This window comes from Ursus americanus, chromosome 31, assembly GCF_024610735.1.
Source record: "Ursus americanus isolate L20-20 chromosome 31, mUrsAme1.1.p, whole genome shotgun sequence".
In the NCBI taxonomy this organism is placed as follows: domain Eukaryota; kingdom Metazoa; phylum Chordata; class Mammalia; order Carnivora; family Ursidae; genus Ursus; species Ursus americanus.
The window spans coordinates 24,877,511-24,893,268 of record NC_142157.1 but is presented as its reverse complement, the minus strand read 5'-3'; the positions used below and the strand labels follow the sequence as shown (position 1 = coordinate 24,893,268).

The window sequence follows — 15,758 nt, the reverse complement described above, 5'->3', positions numbered from 1 at the left end:
TCAGGACGTTTGGGAGGAAACGGAGAGGATGTGGGTTTTCCCAGACTCCCGACAGGAGCGGCCTACGTCACAGTTCACGTAATCTTCACGAAAACATTAGCCCCGTTTTCACGGAAGAGGTTACTGGGACACAGGGAGGCAGAGCTGGGTTTCCAGTTGGGCAGCTCTGTTTGGTCTGTTTTATACCCAGAAGGGAAAGGGCATGGGAGCTGGAACTTTGTCTTGGTCGCTGCTGGTTGCCACAGTAAAAAACCATGCAGCGTGCAAATCAGATCTGCCTTTCACACCCAGACTCTTTCCACATCCTGCATGGATTACAATGCAGGCCGAAGGAAGGAGGAGAACGAGTTGAGGGGTACTTCAGATGAGCCAATGGAGCCTGAGTCTCTGTGAGCAAGGTGGGGTGGAGGGGACAGGTAGCCAGATGTAGACCCAGCCATCAGAAAGTCCGGGGCGGGGGGGGGGGACGCACAAAGCTGCCTGCCAGGAAGAGGCGGGAGATGAGTAATGCCACCTGAATGAGAGAGGGAATGGCATGCTGGAGGGAACCCTCAGCTAGGTAATTCACCTGGAGAGCTGATGACCCCCTCCAGTCTGAGCAGCTGAGGTGGCCCCGTGTTGCACTGCTAGGAACCAGTGCATCAGATTAGCGCTCTAGGAAACCTTCCTGCTTATTGCTCAGTAACCATCTGTTTGCATGACACCAGGTTGGAAATAACATCTTTTGGTTTTGGCGATTTTATTATTATGTTTCAATCTGAATCCAAAGGATTTTCTAGGAATAGGTCACAAATAATTTAGCAACTGATTTAGCGATTAACTTAGGTGGGGGAAGAGGAAAAAAAGACCTCAAAGAAGACCATTCCTATCCATCCAGCCACAGCCAGAGAGTTTTTGACTGATGTGCTCAATGGTCAGAAAATTGCTCTCAGTGCGTATCTGGGCATCTCCTGAGAGAACTACTGATCCTATGGTACCGATGCTGTAGAGGTTACCGGCAGAGACGTGGTGAAAACCCGCTTGGCTACCTCTGGAGAAAAAGCCTCCATCACTTTCTTATTTCCCAGCTGGGGAACTCCAGACTTCAGCCCGTGGGCAGCCGGTTGCCGGGGGCAGGATGTGGGTGGGGGGGTGAGGGGGACACCGTCTCCCCTCCAGCCGGCAAACACATGGAAGGATATCCTCACTCGGCTGTGATGGAGAATTTGCTCCAATCTTTCCAAAGACCCTCGGCCACTCAGCACCGGATATGAACACGCATCCTATGAAGAGCATGTTGTCAGGAACTGTGGCTCATCTGTTTTTACAGAGATGGAATACTGATGACTAGCCCGCTGATCTCAGAAGACAGAAGGGGTGCTTTCCTCTTTGAAAAGAGGGGAAATTTGAAACAAACAGTACCCCAAAGAAGAAAGAAATCTGTTGTTCTGAAAGGATGGGAAGGAAATGACAATCTATCTGTTTCAGCCTTCAGGGGAAAAAAAGAAAAGCAGATCTGTAAAAGCTGTAAGGAAAAGTTTTGGCAGACACCTCAGGAATAAATAGGAGGGAAAGGTCTGAACTCTTCCTTAAGATGAAGAGATATTTATTTCCCTTACAAATCCTCAACGATGAGTTCCGTACATGAAAGATGTCCTAAGAGACCCTGTGAAATAATGTCACATTGCAGATTTCGAGATAAATGTGTGATCTCTGGAGACCGTCTCTGAGAATTAAATGTGATTTTTAGGATGAAAAATGCATGCTTGGACAACTCCTCGTCAGGCTCAGAAATTACAAAAATAAAATAGTTCACTTCAAAGAGTAGTGAAGTGACAAAGCTCTGTGGAAAAGCAGCGGCTGTGATGGTGACTAGCGTCTCTGGAGCAGCTTTGCCGCATGGCTGTCTCATTGCTCCGTGGCACTTTGGCCAATGGGTGAAGAGGACAAATATAATTGGGGGGGGAGGGGACTGAATAGTTGCTTACAAAAATTAGCAGCAGCGTCTAATAAAAATACTAAGTAGGATCTCGAGCTGAAACTACTGTTTATGATCATATGACTTCCCTTTCCTACACTGTGGAATGAGGGGGCTTATCTTTCCAGCTCCCAGACTCTGTTAATTCCCTTGCAATATCAAGAGGGCTGGCCTGAATGGGAACGGAGCAGTGCCTAGGAGAGGTCATAATGACACTTGTTTTTCAATGCTTAAAATCTCACCATTGGAGAGGAGTTCACTTAGGTCGTCCATGGTTACTCTGTTCTGGTTTTCTTTACCAGGCAGAGCTACAGCTTCAGCACCAACACCCAAGGGCAGAAATATCACTATAAATGACTTAATTAGGCTCCCCCCATATGAGATCAGAAAGGGACAACTGTTCTCCCTTCTTCTCAGTCTCATCACTGGCCCATCCTACTCTAGCAAGCCCAGAAATATCCATTCCACAGAAGGAGATATCTCAGCCCTCCCTGGTCACGAAGTCCAGCAGGAACATGGCCTGGCTGAGCCGCAGTCCTCGGGCCAAGGCTGCAGGGCTGTGCCCACCTGCACTCAGGTTATGACCAAAATTGAAGCCCCTGGAATCCTGCTCACCCCTAGACCCAAAGGGGGAGGTGGCAGGGAGATGGTAACAGAGACCTTTAAGAGGCTGAGACAGACACAGGGAGAGGAGAGAGTGAGGGCAAGAAAGAAAGAAGACAAAAAACCCGCGGCGCCTGGGTGGCACAGCGGTTAAGCGTCTGCCTTCGGCTTAGGGCGTGATCCCGGCGTTATGGGATCGAGCCCCACATCAGGCTCCTCCGCTATGAGCCTGCTTCTTCCTCTCCCATTCCCCCTGCTTGTGTTCCCTCTCTTGCTGGCTGTCTCTATCTCTGTCGAATAAATAAATAAAATCTTTAAAAAAAAAAAAAAAAGAAGACAAAAAACCCAAACAAACCAAAAGACAATGTGATTTCTACCAGCATGAAGCAGTGTGTTCTGAGCTGAATAGAGCCGTGACCATAAGGCTGACTGATGCCGATCAGATCACCTTTCTGTAGGGAGAGGGGTCAGATCCTGGCATCCTCATTGTTATATTAGTTATTAATAAACTTCCTAACAATGGAAGGAAGTGCCAGCCCTCAGAGAAGAGGAATGTGTGGAAGGGTGAGTAATGAATGCGGACAGATCCCGGGCGGTACAAGGGCCCAGGACCAACACATGTTTTCCCCAGAACGGAAAGTGTCAGAGCTGGGGCACGATCACGCACCGCAGTTTGTGTGTGTGTGTGTGTGTGTTTTAAACCAAAGATCCCTCGCCACATTCTTCGCAATCCTGCTGATCACGATGATGACTCAATCGCCATCTCATTAATCACACAGCCTCACTCCTATTTATAGACACAACACGGCCCTTTGTTCTGTACCAAATGGGTGGCTGAGGCCCTGTGTCTCCAGTCAAGAAGCCCCCAGCAGTCCGATGGTTTCATCTCTTGAAGAGAGGACACACAGTACCTTTTTTTTTTTTTTTTGGTCTGGGAGCCTCCTGCAACAAGCCACAGGGGACTCAGAACACTTGGTTGTTTCCTAACTCAGTTTCCACCATTTTCTTTAAATAGGCTGAGAGCAAAGCCATGTCTCGCTCAGCCCCCCGCACCCCCACTGGCATCAGCTCTGCTCCACGGCGAAGCCTCCACACAATACCCGGGACAGCCCCACACCGCCTCCTTCTTTCACACGAGCTACGGAAAGGCCGTGCGTGGCCAGCTCCCAGGACGAGCGCCGGTGCGGTTTCGCTTTTTGTTTTGTGACATTTTTTTCTCCTCTCCCATCTTCGAGAGTTCAAGAAACAGGGGAAGGGAAGAGAGGTGCAAACTGTTTGAGGTCCCACAAAAAAAGATTTCGGATGCTTTTTATCTAACTCACAGAACATCATCACTGAATGGTTTGAACTCACAGCCGTCCTCTCTGCCTCTGTCTGAACCTCCACAGATTTGTTACCTGAAGCTCAGATGAGCAAGAGCCACGGAGAGAGGCATGGACAAAGTTGGGGGCAAATGTGCAGCCTCCCCCAGGGCAGAGTGGAAGAGGGCCCTGCTTCCCAGCCCTGCAGCAGTCAGCGGGTTCGAGCAGCGCCCAGCGGGCAGAGCTTGTGAGAAGGCCCACACAGCGTCAGGCTTGTGGAGGGCAGGGCGTGCGGCTCTGTCGGCCTGCCTTGGCACCTGCGCTGCCTTGACGTCCCTTCTTCTAGGGGACTCTGGGAAGACCACACCATCTCTCGGCTGACATGTCCTGGGGATCTCCTTTCAAGCCTGGCCACCAGACCCCTGCACACAAGGATTCGGGATGCAGGTTCCATAACGTTCCTGTGGTCTGATCCCATTCAGTGCTGGATCAGGTGGATTCCTTTTAGTTCGACACAGGTCTTGTGTCTTGGGCTCAGAAGGCTCACTGCCCCTAAGGGTGTCTACTAGGACAGGGGCCTACAGGTCTGACACGCCAGAGCCCTATGCATCACCATCGAAAAATTTAGGGGGCCTACCCCTAAGCCTCAATAAATCGTTTCAATTATGTGGACACTTTCTTTTTGAAATGGCTAGCCTTCTGGGCTCAGGGCGTTAGTAAGTGTAGTCTCCCGACTTCTTTCATACATAGCAATGACCCTTTGTTTCTCTAGCAACTCATACCTCAGATGCCAAGTACTGGACATCAGTAATTTTAAAAGGTATTTACGTGCCTTTAAACAGGAAAATCACCTTCAGAGTTACTAAGAGCTTGGAAATATTTTATCTCTGTTAATATCAATAAACAGTATGAAGCACTCTGAAGAGAGGAACTCTAACTTTATAAAATGTCGTGCATAGTACCAGGCGAGGTTTGGGAGCTAGGAAAAGTGTTCACACCATAGCGATATTACATTGCCGTCACACGGCTCAGCCACACCACAATCCGGGTATAGACCAGGGTGAAAAAGTGGAGGGCAGACTGCAAGGATATACACCATTTGCAACAGGAGCCTGATCCGACAAGATTAACCTTTCAAGGTCTGATGCCAGCATACGCAGCGACCGATAAAGGACAATCCGAGTGTGGGTGACAGGCACGTGAGTTCTAGGCAAGGCCCAGGATGCCATAGGCTCCAGGAACACAGAAGGTCCTTAAAATGCAGCACGTGCGGGATTCTTACTACTGGTCTTCCAAGTCTGATTTCACTCACCTGTAACACTGACACTGGTTTTGGCAGTGATTTTTTGGATTTGACACCAAAATCAAAGGCACCCAAAGCGAAAATGGGCAAGCGGAAGTACCTCAAACTAAAAGCTGCTGCTACAGTAAAGGGAACCATCAACTGAACAAAAAGGCAACCGACTGAATGGGGGAAGATGTTTGCAAATCACGTAACTGATGAAGGAGTTAACGTCCAATATACATAAAGAGCTCATACAACTCAATAGCAAAAACCCAAACAATCCAATTAAAAAACGGGCAGAGGATCTTATTAGATGTTTTTCCAAGGCACGTAAATGGCCAACAGACACGAAAAGATGTTCAACGTCACTCGTCATCAGGGAAATGCAAATCAAAACCACAATAAGATACCACCTCACACCTGTCCGGATGGCTAGAATCAAAGAAGAAACAACAGGTGTTGGCAAAGATGTGGAGAAAAAGCAACCTCGTGCACTGTCGGCGGGAATGCACACCGGTGCAGCCGCTCTGGAAGACAGTATGGAGGGTCCTCAAACAATTAATAACAAAACGACTAGATGACCTAGCATTCCACTGCTGGGTATTCATCCGGAGAGAATGAAAACGCAGATTCAAAACGATACACGTGCCCTCCATTCACTGCATTATTTACAGCAGCCAAGGTATGGAGACACCCCACCAACGAATGGATGAAAAGACGTGGCACAGCCATACGATGCAGTAATAGCTCTAAAAAAGAATGAAATCTTCGGTTTGGGACAACACAGATGGACCTTGAGGGCGTTGTGTTAAGTCAGACGGAGAGAAACAAATACCATACGTATGATCTTACTTATATGTGGAACTTAAAAAACACAAACCCCAAAACCGGAAGCTCACAGATAGAACAGATTGGTGGCTGCCAGAGATGGGGGGAAGGGAGATAGGTGAAGGGGTTCAAAAGGTACTATTTCCAGTTATAAATAAGCCATGGAAATGTAATGTTAAAAACCATTTTTAAATCATGTTTGGAGTAACTACTGGAAGTCAGGCACTGGGCTAGAAGTAGGTAAAAGGATTTTCTTTTTTCTTTTTTTAAGTAGGCTCCATGCCCAAAGCAGAGCCCAACACAGGGCTTGAACTCATGACCCTGAGATCGGAACCTAAGCTGAGTCTAAGAGTCAGATGCTCAACCGACTGAGCCACTCAGGCACCCCTGTAAAAAGGATTTTAAAATGAAAATTCATTTCTCAAAATGATTTTAAGGAATATATATTAGACACCTTTTTTTTTTCTTTCCTTTCTTTCCTTCTTTCTCTCCCTCCCTCCCTTCCATCCCTTCCCTCTTTCCTTTTCTTTCTTTTAGCATAAGGCAGTAGGGGAAGGAGGAGACTAACTGACCAAACAGGATACGGAATTAGACGCACCGTATTTTCTAAATGAAAAGTAGAGCATGGGGTCTGGCAAGTGTAATAAAATGAGTGTTTAAAAGCAGGGCTTTTCTGGAAGAGCAATGCCTCATCCATCTGTGGGAGGGCATCACTAAGGAATTCTCAGGAAACAGACAAGAGGACACCAAAGGACAAAAAGAACCACGTGGGACACCAGCCAGCTGTGGAGCTATTTAAGCCAGCTAGATGTCCTCACCATGGGGGACGGGAAACCCTCCCTTCCAGGTGGGGTACAGAGGGTGTGCCTCAGGTGAGGGCAGAAGACAGACGGCCAGGGATCAGCAGCCCCAGAGGGAGTGATGACTGGATCTGGGGACACTCGAAATTCCCTTTGTTAACTGATGGCCTCTATTCTTTCCTGTTTGGGATCTCTCCCTGCATGGTCTTCCTAAGTCACGGGATGGAGGCCTCCCCATGGACCCTCAGACTTAGCGTGGCCTCAGGCTCTGGCTGGCAGGACTGGCAGGGTTTGAGGTGCTGCCTGGTCTGGTCATGGGGCACAGCTCATACTTTCTGGGCTTCTCATCTCTTGGGGCTTTCCTCTTGCACAGCGGTGCAGCAGAGGGTGGGCAAGGAAAGAGCCCAGGGGTCAGGGCGCACGAGTGCTGCCTCTCCGAAAGCGGGGACGGCAAGGTCTTTAGCTGCCCCCAGCGACTCCCAAACAGCTCAGCCTGGGGCCCCCGAAGCAAAATTATCACTGATTTGAAAACCACGTTAATATCTTGGTATAAGGATGCTTTACTTGATGTTATTCTAGTATTCTGTTCGATCAGGCTGGTGGCAGCCACACAGGTGAACTGCTTTCTAATCTTGAAGATGCCTGGATCTCACTTGCTGATGACTGAGTGATGTCCGTTCTAGGTCAGGAGGTTTGGGGTTCCTGTGCATAACCGGGTCCATGGCTCTGTCAGGTTACTGGTGTGGTGTCCCCAGACGCTGACAGATAGGAGTGGCCAGAGGAGATGGCCCAAGACACAGGTTTGGAAGTGGGGACACCTGAGCAACCTTGTCACGTCAGGCCTTTATCTCTTCCTCAGCAGGAAGAGGGGCTCAAGATGTGGCCCCCAGACCAGCTGCATCAGCATCTCTTAGGGACCTGTTACAAATGCCAACTCTCAGGCTCACCCCAGACCTGCAGAGTCAGACACCCGGGGGCTGGAGCTCAACTCTCTGTGTTTGAACTGCCCTCCAAGTGATTCTGATGCGCCTAGAAGTTTGAGAAGCCCTTGGCTGCAAGACTCCATCCTCCCCTGGGATAGAACCAGGCCAAATTCAGAAAGTACCCAGATTCCCAAATGGATAGGAAACCCCAGCAGGGATGCACATCTCACTGAGCCCGAAGGATGAGCTGGGCTCATGTGTGGCTGGAGGAGGACAACCGTGGGCAGGTAAATCCAGACTCGTATCTCAGACTCTGGGTTTTAACAAGGGTTAGAAGTGTCTAGAGCACAAAGAGGCTGGTGCTGGGTCTGCCCTCGCCACTCAGCAGGGGATGGACAGTGGCTGTAATTTGAGGCAGGGGTCTTGGGCTTTGTATGACATTCTCTTCAATACAACAACATTCTCTACAGCTTTCACAGTAAACCTCAAGGCCTCAGAAACAACGATCATTTGGCTCACTGCGCTAATGAAAACGCTTTGAAGAACGTGAGGCGGGGAGGGGTTTATGGTAAACCCCATGGTGATCTGGCCGAGGGAGATCCAGGTTTTGTGGGCCATGAAGCTTATATTGGTGGTTCAGTTAAGGAAAATAATACAATTGATTATTATTAGCCACGATACGGAAGCAACGTAAGTGTCCACTGATGGAGGAATGGATAAAGACGATGTGACGTCTATGCACCACAGACCACAGCCACAGAAAAGAACGAGATCTCGCCATTTACGACAACACGGACGGCCTGAGGGGGTTCGATGCCAAATGAAGTCAGTCAGTCAGACTAACGCCATATGATTTCACTTATATGTGGCCTCTAAAAACCAAACAAAGAAACAAACAAAAAGCAGAAACAGATCCAAAAATACAGAATGCTGGTGGTTGCCAGAGGGGAGGGGGATGGAGAGAGGGGCAAAACGGGTGAAGGGGAGGGGGAGGTCCAGGCTGCCAGTGATGGAATGAGTAAGTCACACGGATGAAAGGTACAGCACAGGGAATACAGTCAATGGTATGGTACCAGTGTCCTCTGCTGACAGATGGGAGCTCCCCTTGAGGTGAGCACAGCACACCACAGATGATGAATCACTACGTTGTACGCCTGAAACTAACGTTAACATTGTGTGGCAACTGCACTTCAAGGTACAAAAGAAAAGAACGCAAAATGTGTAATGTGCACAAAAACACACGGGCCCTCCCAGGGCCTCTGAACGGCCTGCCCAGTGCGGGCCCCTGAGCTGAAGCTCCATTAGCCCCCTCCCCCCCGCCCCCAGTAAAACGGGCCTCTTGGTCCAGGAGGGGAACATTCTCCCCCTCGTCCTCTGGGCCTACATTTTCTCCTGGCTCTGACTGTACTCGGCCAGCCTAGAAGCCTCCTAGACCACTTTAGCCTCTCCTCCTCTGCGGGCTCTTCCCCTTCTCCCTCTCCTCCGACTGCTGCTGTGTGCAGTCACTCGACGTTGTTCTAGGAAAGACCCCGGTGACCAATGGGATTTTATTCTTACGAAGACATCACTTTCCACTGCTAATGCTTGCTTACTTGTTTCTCTCTGGTGATATTTTCACTTCCATCCTTTTACAACCGTGGAAGACCCAGGGGAAAGAAAAGTGAAAAACTAGGAGAGAAACACAATATGGAAGGTGCAACAAAGAGGAAGTTCAGTGAGGGGTAGAAGAATCTAGGCCAAGCCGATAGGGGCAGGAGGCAAGATCTGGGCAGGGAGGATGCCTCTGTGAATGAAGGTGCTCTGGCTCCTGGTCACCTGGGGTGGAAGCAGGAGGGCAGAGAAGGAAAGGCTACGTGTGAAGGGTGGGCCCTCGGTCGTCCGCATGGGCTGGACCAGCAGAGACCACACGGGGCGGGGCCGTCAAAGATGGAGGGATGCTTCAACAGGTGTAATATTCAGAGACAGCTCCTAGAATGCTAGGGCAGGAAGGAATCTTAAAAATAAAAAATAAAAATAAAAAAAAAAGGGCGAAGAAAGAGCAAGCACTCCGGAAGATGAGGTAGGGCAAATGAAGACTTCTTGCTTCCCTTTCATGGCTCAGACGCAAGGGTACACTGTCCCAGGAACAACCAGCCTTTGACGGTGTGGCCTCGGGAGTGTCCTGCATTAGTTATACTTTCTAACATTTCCAAACAATGACCGCCTCCCTCCCTCTTTCTGCGGTCCTCAAATCTCCCCCTCTTCCTGTCACTAAAGCGAATGGCATCCCTATTCTGGACATCAGCCCCCTCCGAATCCTCAGAGCTTGTCCGCCCCTCCCACACCCAATGACAAAATGACTTGCCCAGGGCTCTCAGAAACAAGCTCGGAATCAGAGCCTTGGACTCTCAGTTGCCAAAGGCACCTCACTGCTACACCGCATTCCGTGACAAGACTGCTTGTCAAAGGCCAAGGGTTTCTGTACCTTCTGAAGTCCCGAAGAGTTCCCCTGAGAATAGGATGCAGTGCTGCTCGGCCCCACGAGCCCGCCTTCAGCCCCTCCTTAGCATAATTCTCCTTTAAGGACACCCAAGTGAACCGACCCCACCTCGTCCTTGGACTTGACATTCCTGACAGTGGGCCATCAGCATTCAGAAGGCTCTGGAGGGTGCCTGAAGAGATGCATGGGGCCAACAGTCCTTCCCACATGGCATGGTTCTGCAGCTTCTTATCCCCCCCCCCCACCTCCCCACCCTGCACTTTGGGCGTTTTTTCTCAGATTCCTATTTGGCTCAAAACCTTCATCTCGCAACCAGAGCCAGCTCCCGGCGAGCCTGCCAAGCTGCGTCCTCAGTGGCTGCCCCTCTCCGCCCTTCCCTGGAGCCACAGGCTGCAGCGACAGCCTCTTCCACGCTCCCCGCACGGTGGCTCTCCAACAAAAGTCTGCTCACCTGATGACAGGAGGCTCCCGCTGCTGCCACTGATGATCTTCCCTTTGCTCCCCATGTTGGCCAGCTTGGAGGTCTTCAGCGTGCCGGTCTCGGTTAGGTCAATAGCGATCTCACTCAGGCTTCGTGCGGCATGGATTTTAGACTAGAATGGAAAAGACAGCCAGCTTATAAAGAGGCATTGGCCTTGGAGAGAGAACGGTTATCACTCGCGGGCTTACGGTCCTGAGATTTAGCAAATGGACTGATTTCCTGGCTTGCAGCATTTTTAGGTTTGCGTTCTCTGGCCCCCAATCCTAATCACCGAAACTCCCTGCAGGAGGTCTGGCTCTAGAACGGACAGGAATCATGTGTGTTCCGAGCTACTCTAAGGGCTATACCGTGCTGTGCCCAGAGCAGCGGCTATGGCATCAGACAGACCTCGTCGGAGTCCTGGTTTGGGGAAAGTCCCCTGATCTCACTGAGCCTCATTGTTCCCAGCTATAAAATGGGAAAAAACACTACCTGCCACTGAAGGTTGTGTTAGGGTCAAAGGAAGTAGGGCACGTGAAGGGCTCCCCCATGACGCTCCCTGGAACACAGCCCTCAATAAATAGCGGTGATTATATTTTATGTTTAAGGAAGAAAAAATAATTTTCAGCTTTGTGATCGACAGAAGAGGTATGTGAAACAGATTTATGAAGCTCCAATAGATTCTGAGGGGATTTAAACCCCTTACGGTGTTAGCCACGTGGCCATGGAACGTTTAGAGGTTTGGCGAGTGACCATACTCTAGACGTACAAGGAGCATGTCTGCATGTGCAGAAGCCCCTGGAACAACTGCTCGCTTGGACGCTCAGGCTCCACCGTAAGCTCCCGACACTGTGCTCTGCTTCTATTTTGATACCTGAGTACTCCAAAGTCTGCAGATTATAGGCAATGCTCCACTCCATTTATCCTGCATATTAATTGGCCTGCCTTGGCTAGTAGTAACATCAGGCTGGATTAATTAGAAAAGTACTCTGTTATCACAATCCTATTCCTAAAAGTATTTGTTTTTCATAAACTACCTTTTTTAGTTACTGCCCTCGGTAGATGAAAATGGGTTTGCATTTCCTACGCGTGTGTTTGATGTTTGCTTTCCCAGCAGCCCCCCCACCCGCCTTCTTCAGGAAATCAATTTTTGTGATCGTGCTTAAGGCAATAGGCTTTACCCATCGCATGAACTGAATGAAAACCACTGTAAATGCTTGTAGAACCCATACATTTGCTGAGGTTTCTTTCCACGGCCATTGGCTATAGCCTGTACCCTGATGGAACCAGGTGGCATTCAAAACCGAGGTTTTCAGTCACTTCATGTGTGTTCACCCAATCATCCGCCCCCCACACCCCTCTGCGTGAGACCAAGTCTGTCCCCCACACAGGAGAAGCTGGCAGAAGGCTGATACGGGGACCACGGCAGGATGGGTGGATGCTGCCCATTCTTCCTTACGGCCATTCTCTGTCCAGGTGCCCTACACTGCCCAGCAGAGGCTCTCTGAACCCATGCGGCCTTGCCCTTCCTCTGGCCCCAACACTGATGCAGACACTGATGAAGGACCATGTCTTCCGACAGCTGAGCACCTTCCTCTCATTATAAGAGAGTCTGAGGAACTGAGGTAACATGGAATGTTTTTGCTTGTTTTGTTCTCTGGGTATGAACATCATCCTATTGGTCCTTCCTTGACCGATGTCTCCTTTCTAACTCTGAAGGTCCCTGCACTCAGATCGAGGTCACCTTCCTCAGGTCAGGGCCTCCTTGCTCAGGACATAACCCTGGCCACCAGGTCCCCCGCAGTGCTCTGGCTGGAGGGGTGGTGGGGGCAGAAGCAGGAAGTGCCTTTCATTTCGCATCAACAGCGCATGTCCACAGCACCCATCTGGTAGAGCTTTCCCTCTGAGCAAGCAGAGGGAGCACACCCATTACTCTCTGCGGCACTCCTCTTTACCAACGCCCACGCTCGAATAAAAGGAGCTGTCGCTTGCAGCTACTTAATGACTCATGGAGACACAGAACAACTCAGCATGGTGGGGAGGCGTCCAGGCTTTGAAGTCAGAAAGATCTGGACTGGAATCTTGGCTCTGGCCAGTTCACCACTGTTTGGCCATGACCTTCAACCTGTCTGATACTCAGATCCCAGTCTGTAAAATGGAGCTCTTAAAACCCACATGGCCAGAGTTGTGATAAAGACAAATTAGATAAAATATGTAAAGGCCACTGGAATTGAAGTAGGAACAGGATCCAAATCAAGGACTGGAAGTAATTTGCTAAACGAGGTGAGACTGATGGCTCAACCTGGTATTTGGGGGATCTCATTAATCTCATTAATCACACAGAAGACCCCCCCCACTCTATTCCTGCCACATATCAGTCTGAGAGGCAAAAACCAAAATATGGAAAAGGGACCAACAGATATCCTTCCCAAGGGAGACTAGATTCTTAGAAGCTTTAGGAAATTACTAGCTTCTCTCCAGATGGAAATATGACAATGACCAAAAAGACCCAGTGGAGAGAGCAATGCTAAGAGGGGGAAGGAGTACAGATGGGGAGATTCTGTTCTCGAAAAGTTAAGTCCTTGGGACAACCCAAAAGAGCCTCCAACATTCTGAACATTACACTTTGAGGGTTCTTGCCCTACCGAGTTTTATTACTGTTATCTCACGAGCAAGGCTGCACTGTCCCCTACCATGCTGTCACTCTGCTTCTGATCTAGGTGGAACGAAGAACAGAAGATGGATCAGGGAAAAAAAACCCCAAAACAAATAAAAAAACAAAAAACAAGAAGGAAAGATGTCTGGACTGGAGGCCAACTGGAGAGGTCCCCATCTGAGTTCAGAGAAGAGGTGTCTAATGTTTACCCTCAACAATTTGAGCTTTCAAATATTTTTCCTCTCAAGTCTATAAGACATTCCTTGGCTCTGGGCTTCAGAGTTTGCTGATCCTTGGGGTCAACAAATATACGTTACCAGTTGTAGCTGGTGCCTCTAAAGCCACAGGGAACCAACCAATACGGGCTCTTTCCGTTCTGTCTTCAGTGATGAAGGGAGTGTGTTGTGTGTGTGTATGAGAGAGAGAGCTGTTCTTACAGGATTTGCACAAGGATCCTCAAAGAGGAAAATGCCTGAGTGCCGGGGAAGAGCCTGAGACTGCTCGGCCACCCACTCCTGCTGACTCAGACCACGAGACCGCACTTGTCTCAGGGCTGATAAGCATCACTTGGGAGGCCCGGGCTTTGCCGAAGCACTTCAGAGAAAGGAATGGCTGGCATGGCCCGGTGCAGCAGGGTGTGGAGCAACGGCCCCGTATGCCAGCCAGCACTGGTTGCTCAGAAATATTTTGCAGCTCATCCCAGGCCTGTCAGCCGTCACTCACCAGAGGTCATTCTGCCCACCAGAGAGGGATCACATCACCCTTGTACAGAGAACAACATTCCAGAAGCGCAAGGTGTCGTAACGTAATTCCTAAGGGGGAATTTTATCATCTCTGACTTAATCTGGGAAACTTTGAGAGAACTTAACCTTTACACAAGTGTTGGCCAGGGAACAGTATGTTGGATTAATGAGGATAATAATAGATAGCACATATCTCCTAAAGCAATTTCACACACACTGTGTCATTGGGCCAATCAATAATTTCCCTATTTCCTTTCTTATTCTCTAATTGTGAAAGCAAAGCAGGAGCAATGAAAGACCTCCCCAGGGCCACAGAACTGGAAACGGAGTCCCTGGACTTCCACGTGGGAGAGTTTGTCCCTCGCCTACCACTGTGCGTTGAGGGATCGGTTCCTACGAGAAATGGAAGGGCTCTGGAGCCTCTGCGAGCATTCAGAGCCTACTGGGGAAGTTCTCCTGCTCCTGGGCAGAGGTGTATTTCCCTCCGTCCCCCAGGGGTCACCGAGAAGGATGGCTGAAATTTCTCTATGGCTGTGAGCACATGGTTTGGCCTTTTAAAAGATAGTTCCTGTTAATAAATGATCTTTGATAATTACTTTTTGAAGTTTACTTGTTGTATCAGAGGGCTGACCTGTGAGCCTGGCCAATAAGGCTTCTCCAAGTACAGAGTAAGACCATCTTCGAGAATGGGGAAGAAGGCCCTGCTAAAGGCCTCTTGTGTTACCCTCAATGCAAAGAACGAGCATGGGGGTTGGGGGTGGGCAGGGAAGATCTCAAACAGCTAACGTACTAACCTAAGGGTGAAATACATTTTGTCTCTTCTCCTTTCAAAATTGTGCTGTCAGTGTGTGGGGGGTCTGCCCACAAGAGGAATTGGCAGTGGGGTTCAGGAGGGCTGCCAAGGTCTCTACCCCTTACCGCCCATTCCCAAACAATGCAGAGGATAGAATCCACGTTTTAAGGTTTGGACCTCCAACTCCCGCGACCCGAGGGCAAAATGCTGACACTCACCCACTGTCTCAATCTAAAGCATGAGTCAAAATGCTTTGGCCCTGTTTCTTTTGATCTAATCGGGCTTCAAATCCCTGTGCCAATGTCCATCATCACCAGGAAAGCTGTGGAATGCTCCCATTATGCCTAACAACAACAAAAAAAACCCTCCACTCTGTGCCTATTCACCCCAGAAAATGACCAAAAAAGGGGTCAGGAAGAAGATTTAGCAGAGGAGAAAAGTGTGTTACAAAGAAGAAAGTGACAGCGACACAGGAAGGGCTCAGATTTGAAACTGAGTTATGAGTTGAGAGATTGTTTCCTTTTCTCCTATTTTCCTACGATCTTTCTCTTTTCTCCCACCAGACCCAGGTCTCTCCTTCCACTCCCCTCCCCAGGCCAGGGAAAAGAGCAACTCCATCCAGACAGAAAATAAGGCAGAAGAAGAAGTTGTAAGGGTCCAAGAGGGCACCGATCTGATGAATCTTGTGCCCAGTACACCCAGGGTCCGGCTACTTCCTTGCCGCCCAAGAACCCACATTATGGGGAAAAAACCTCCTAGGGGCCAACGCCCGGCTCCCTCCATAGCTCTGCAGCCCCTCCACCCCAAGCTAGCAGGATCCTGGGAAAGGAGCAAGACCCATCTTGATGGGGCCCTCCACAGAGAGCTAATGAATGAGAACGGCTCGTGGGGTGAAGGCAAGGCAGCACGGCAGACAGGGGCTGGAGGAAG

The 15,758-nt window shown here is 49.6% G+C and overlaps 1 protein-coding gene across 9 annotated transcripts in view; it reads right to left on the bottom strand.

The window, feature by feature from the left end:
- The window catches only part of FRMD4A (FERM domain containing 4A), a 299,740-nt gene that overhangs the window by 38,646 nt on the left and 245,336 nt on the right, over positions 1 to 15,758 (bottom strand). For all 9 annotated transcript variants that reach the window (XM_045788190.2, XM_045788179.2, XM_087857684.1 and 6 more), the window contains one exon: positions 10,628 to 10,769. In XM_045788190.2, the coding sequence (XP_045644146.1) occupies positions 10,628 to 10,769 (142 nt within the window). The remainder of the gene's footprint in view (positions 1 to 10,627; positions 10,770 to 15,758) is intronic.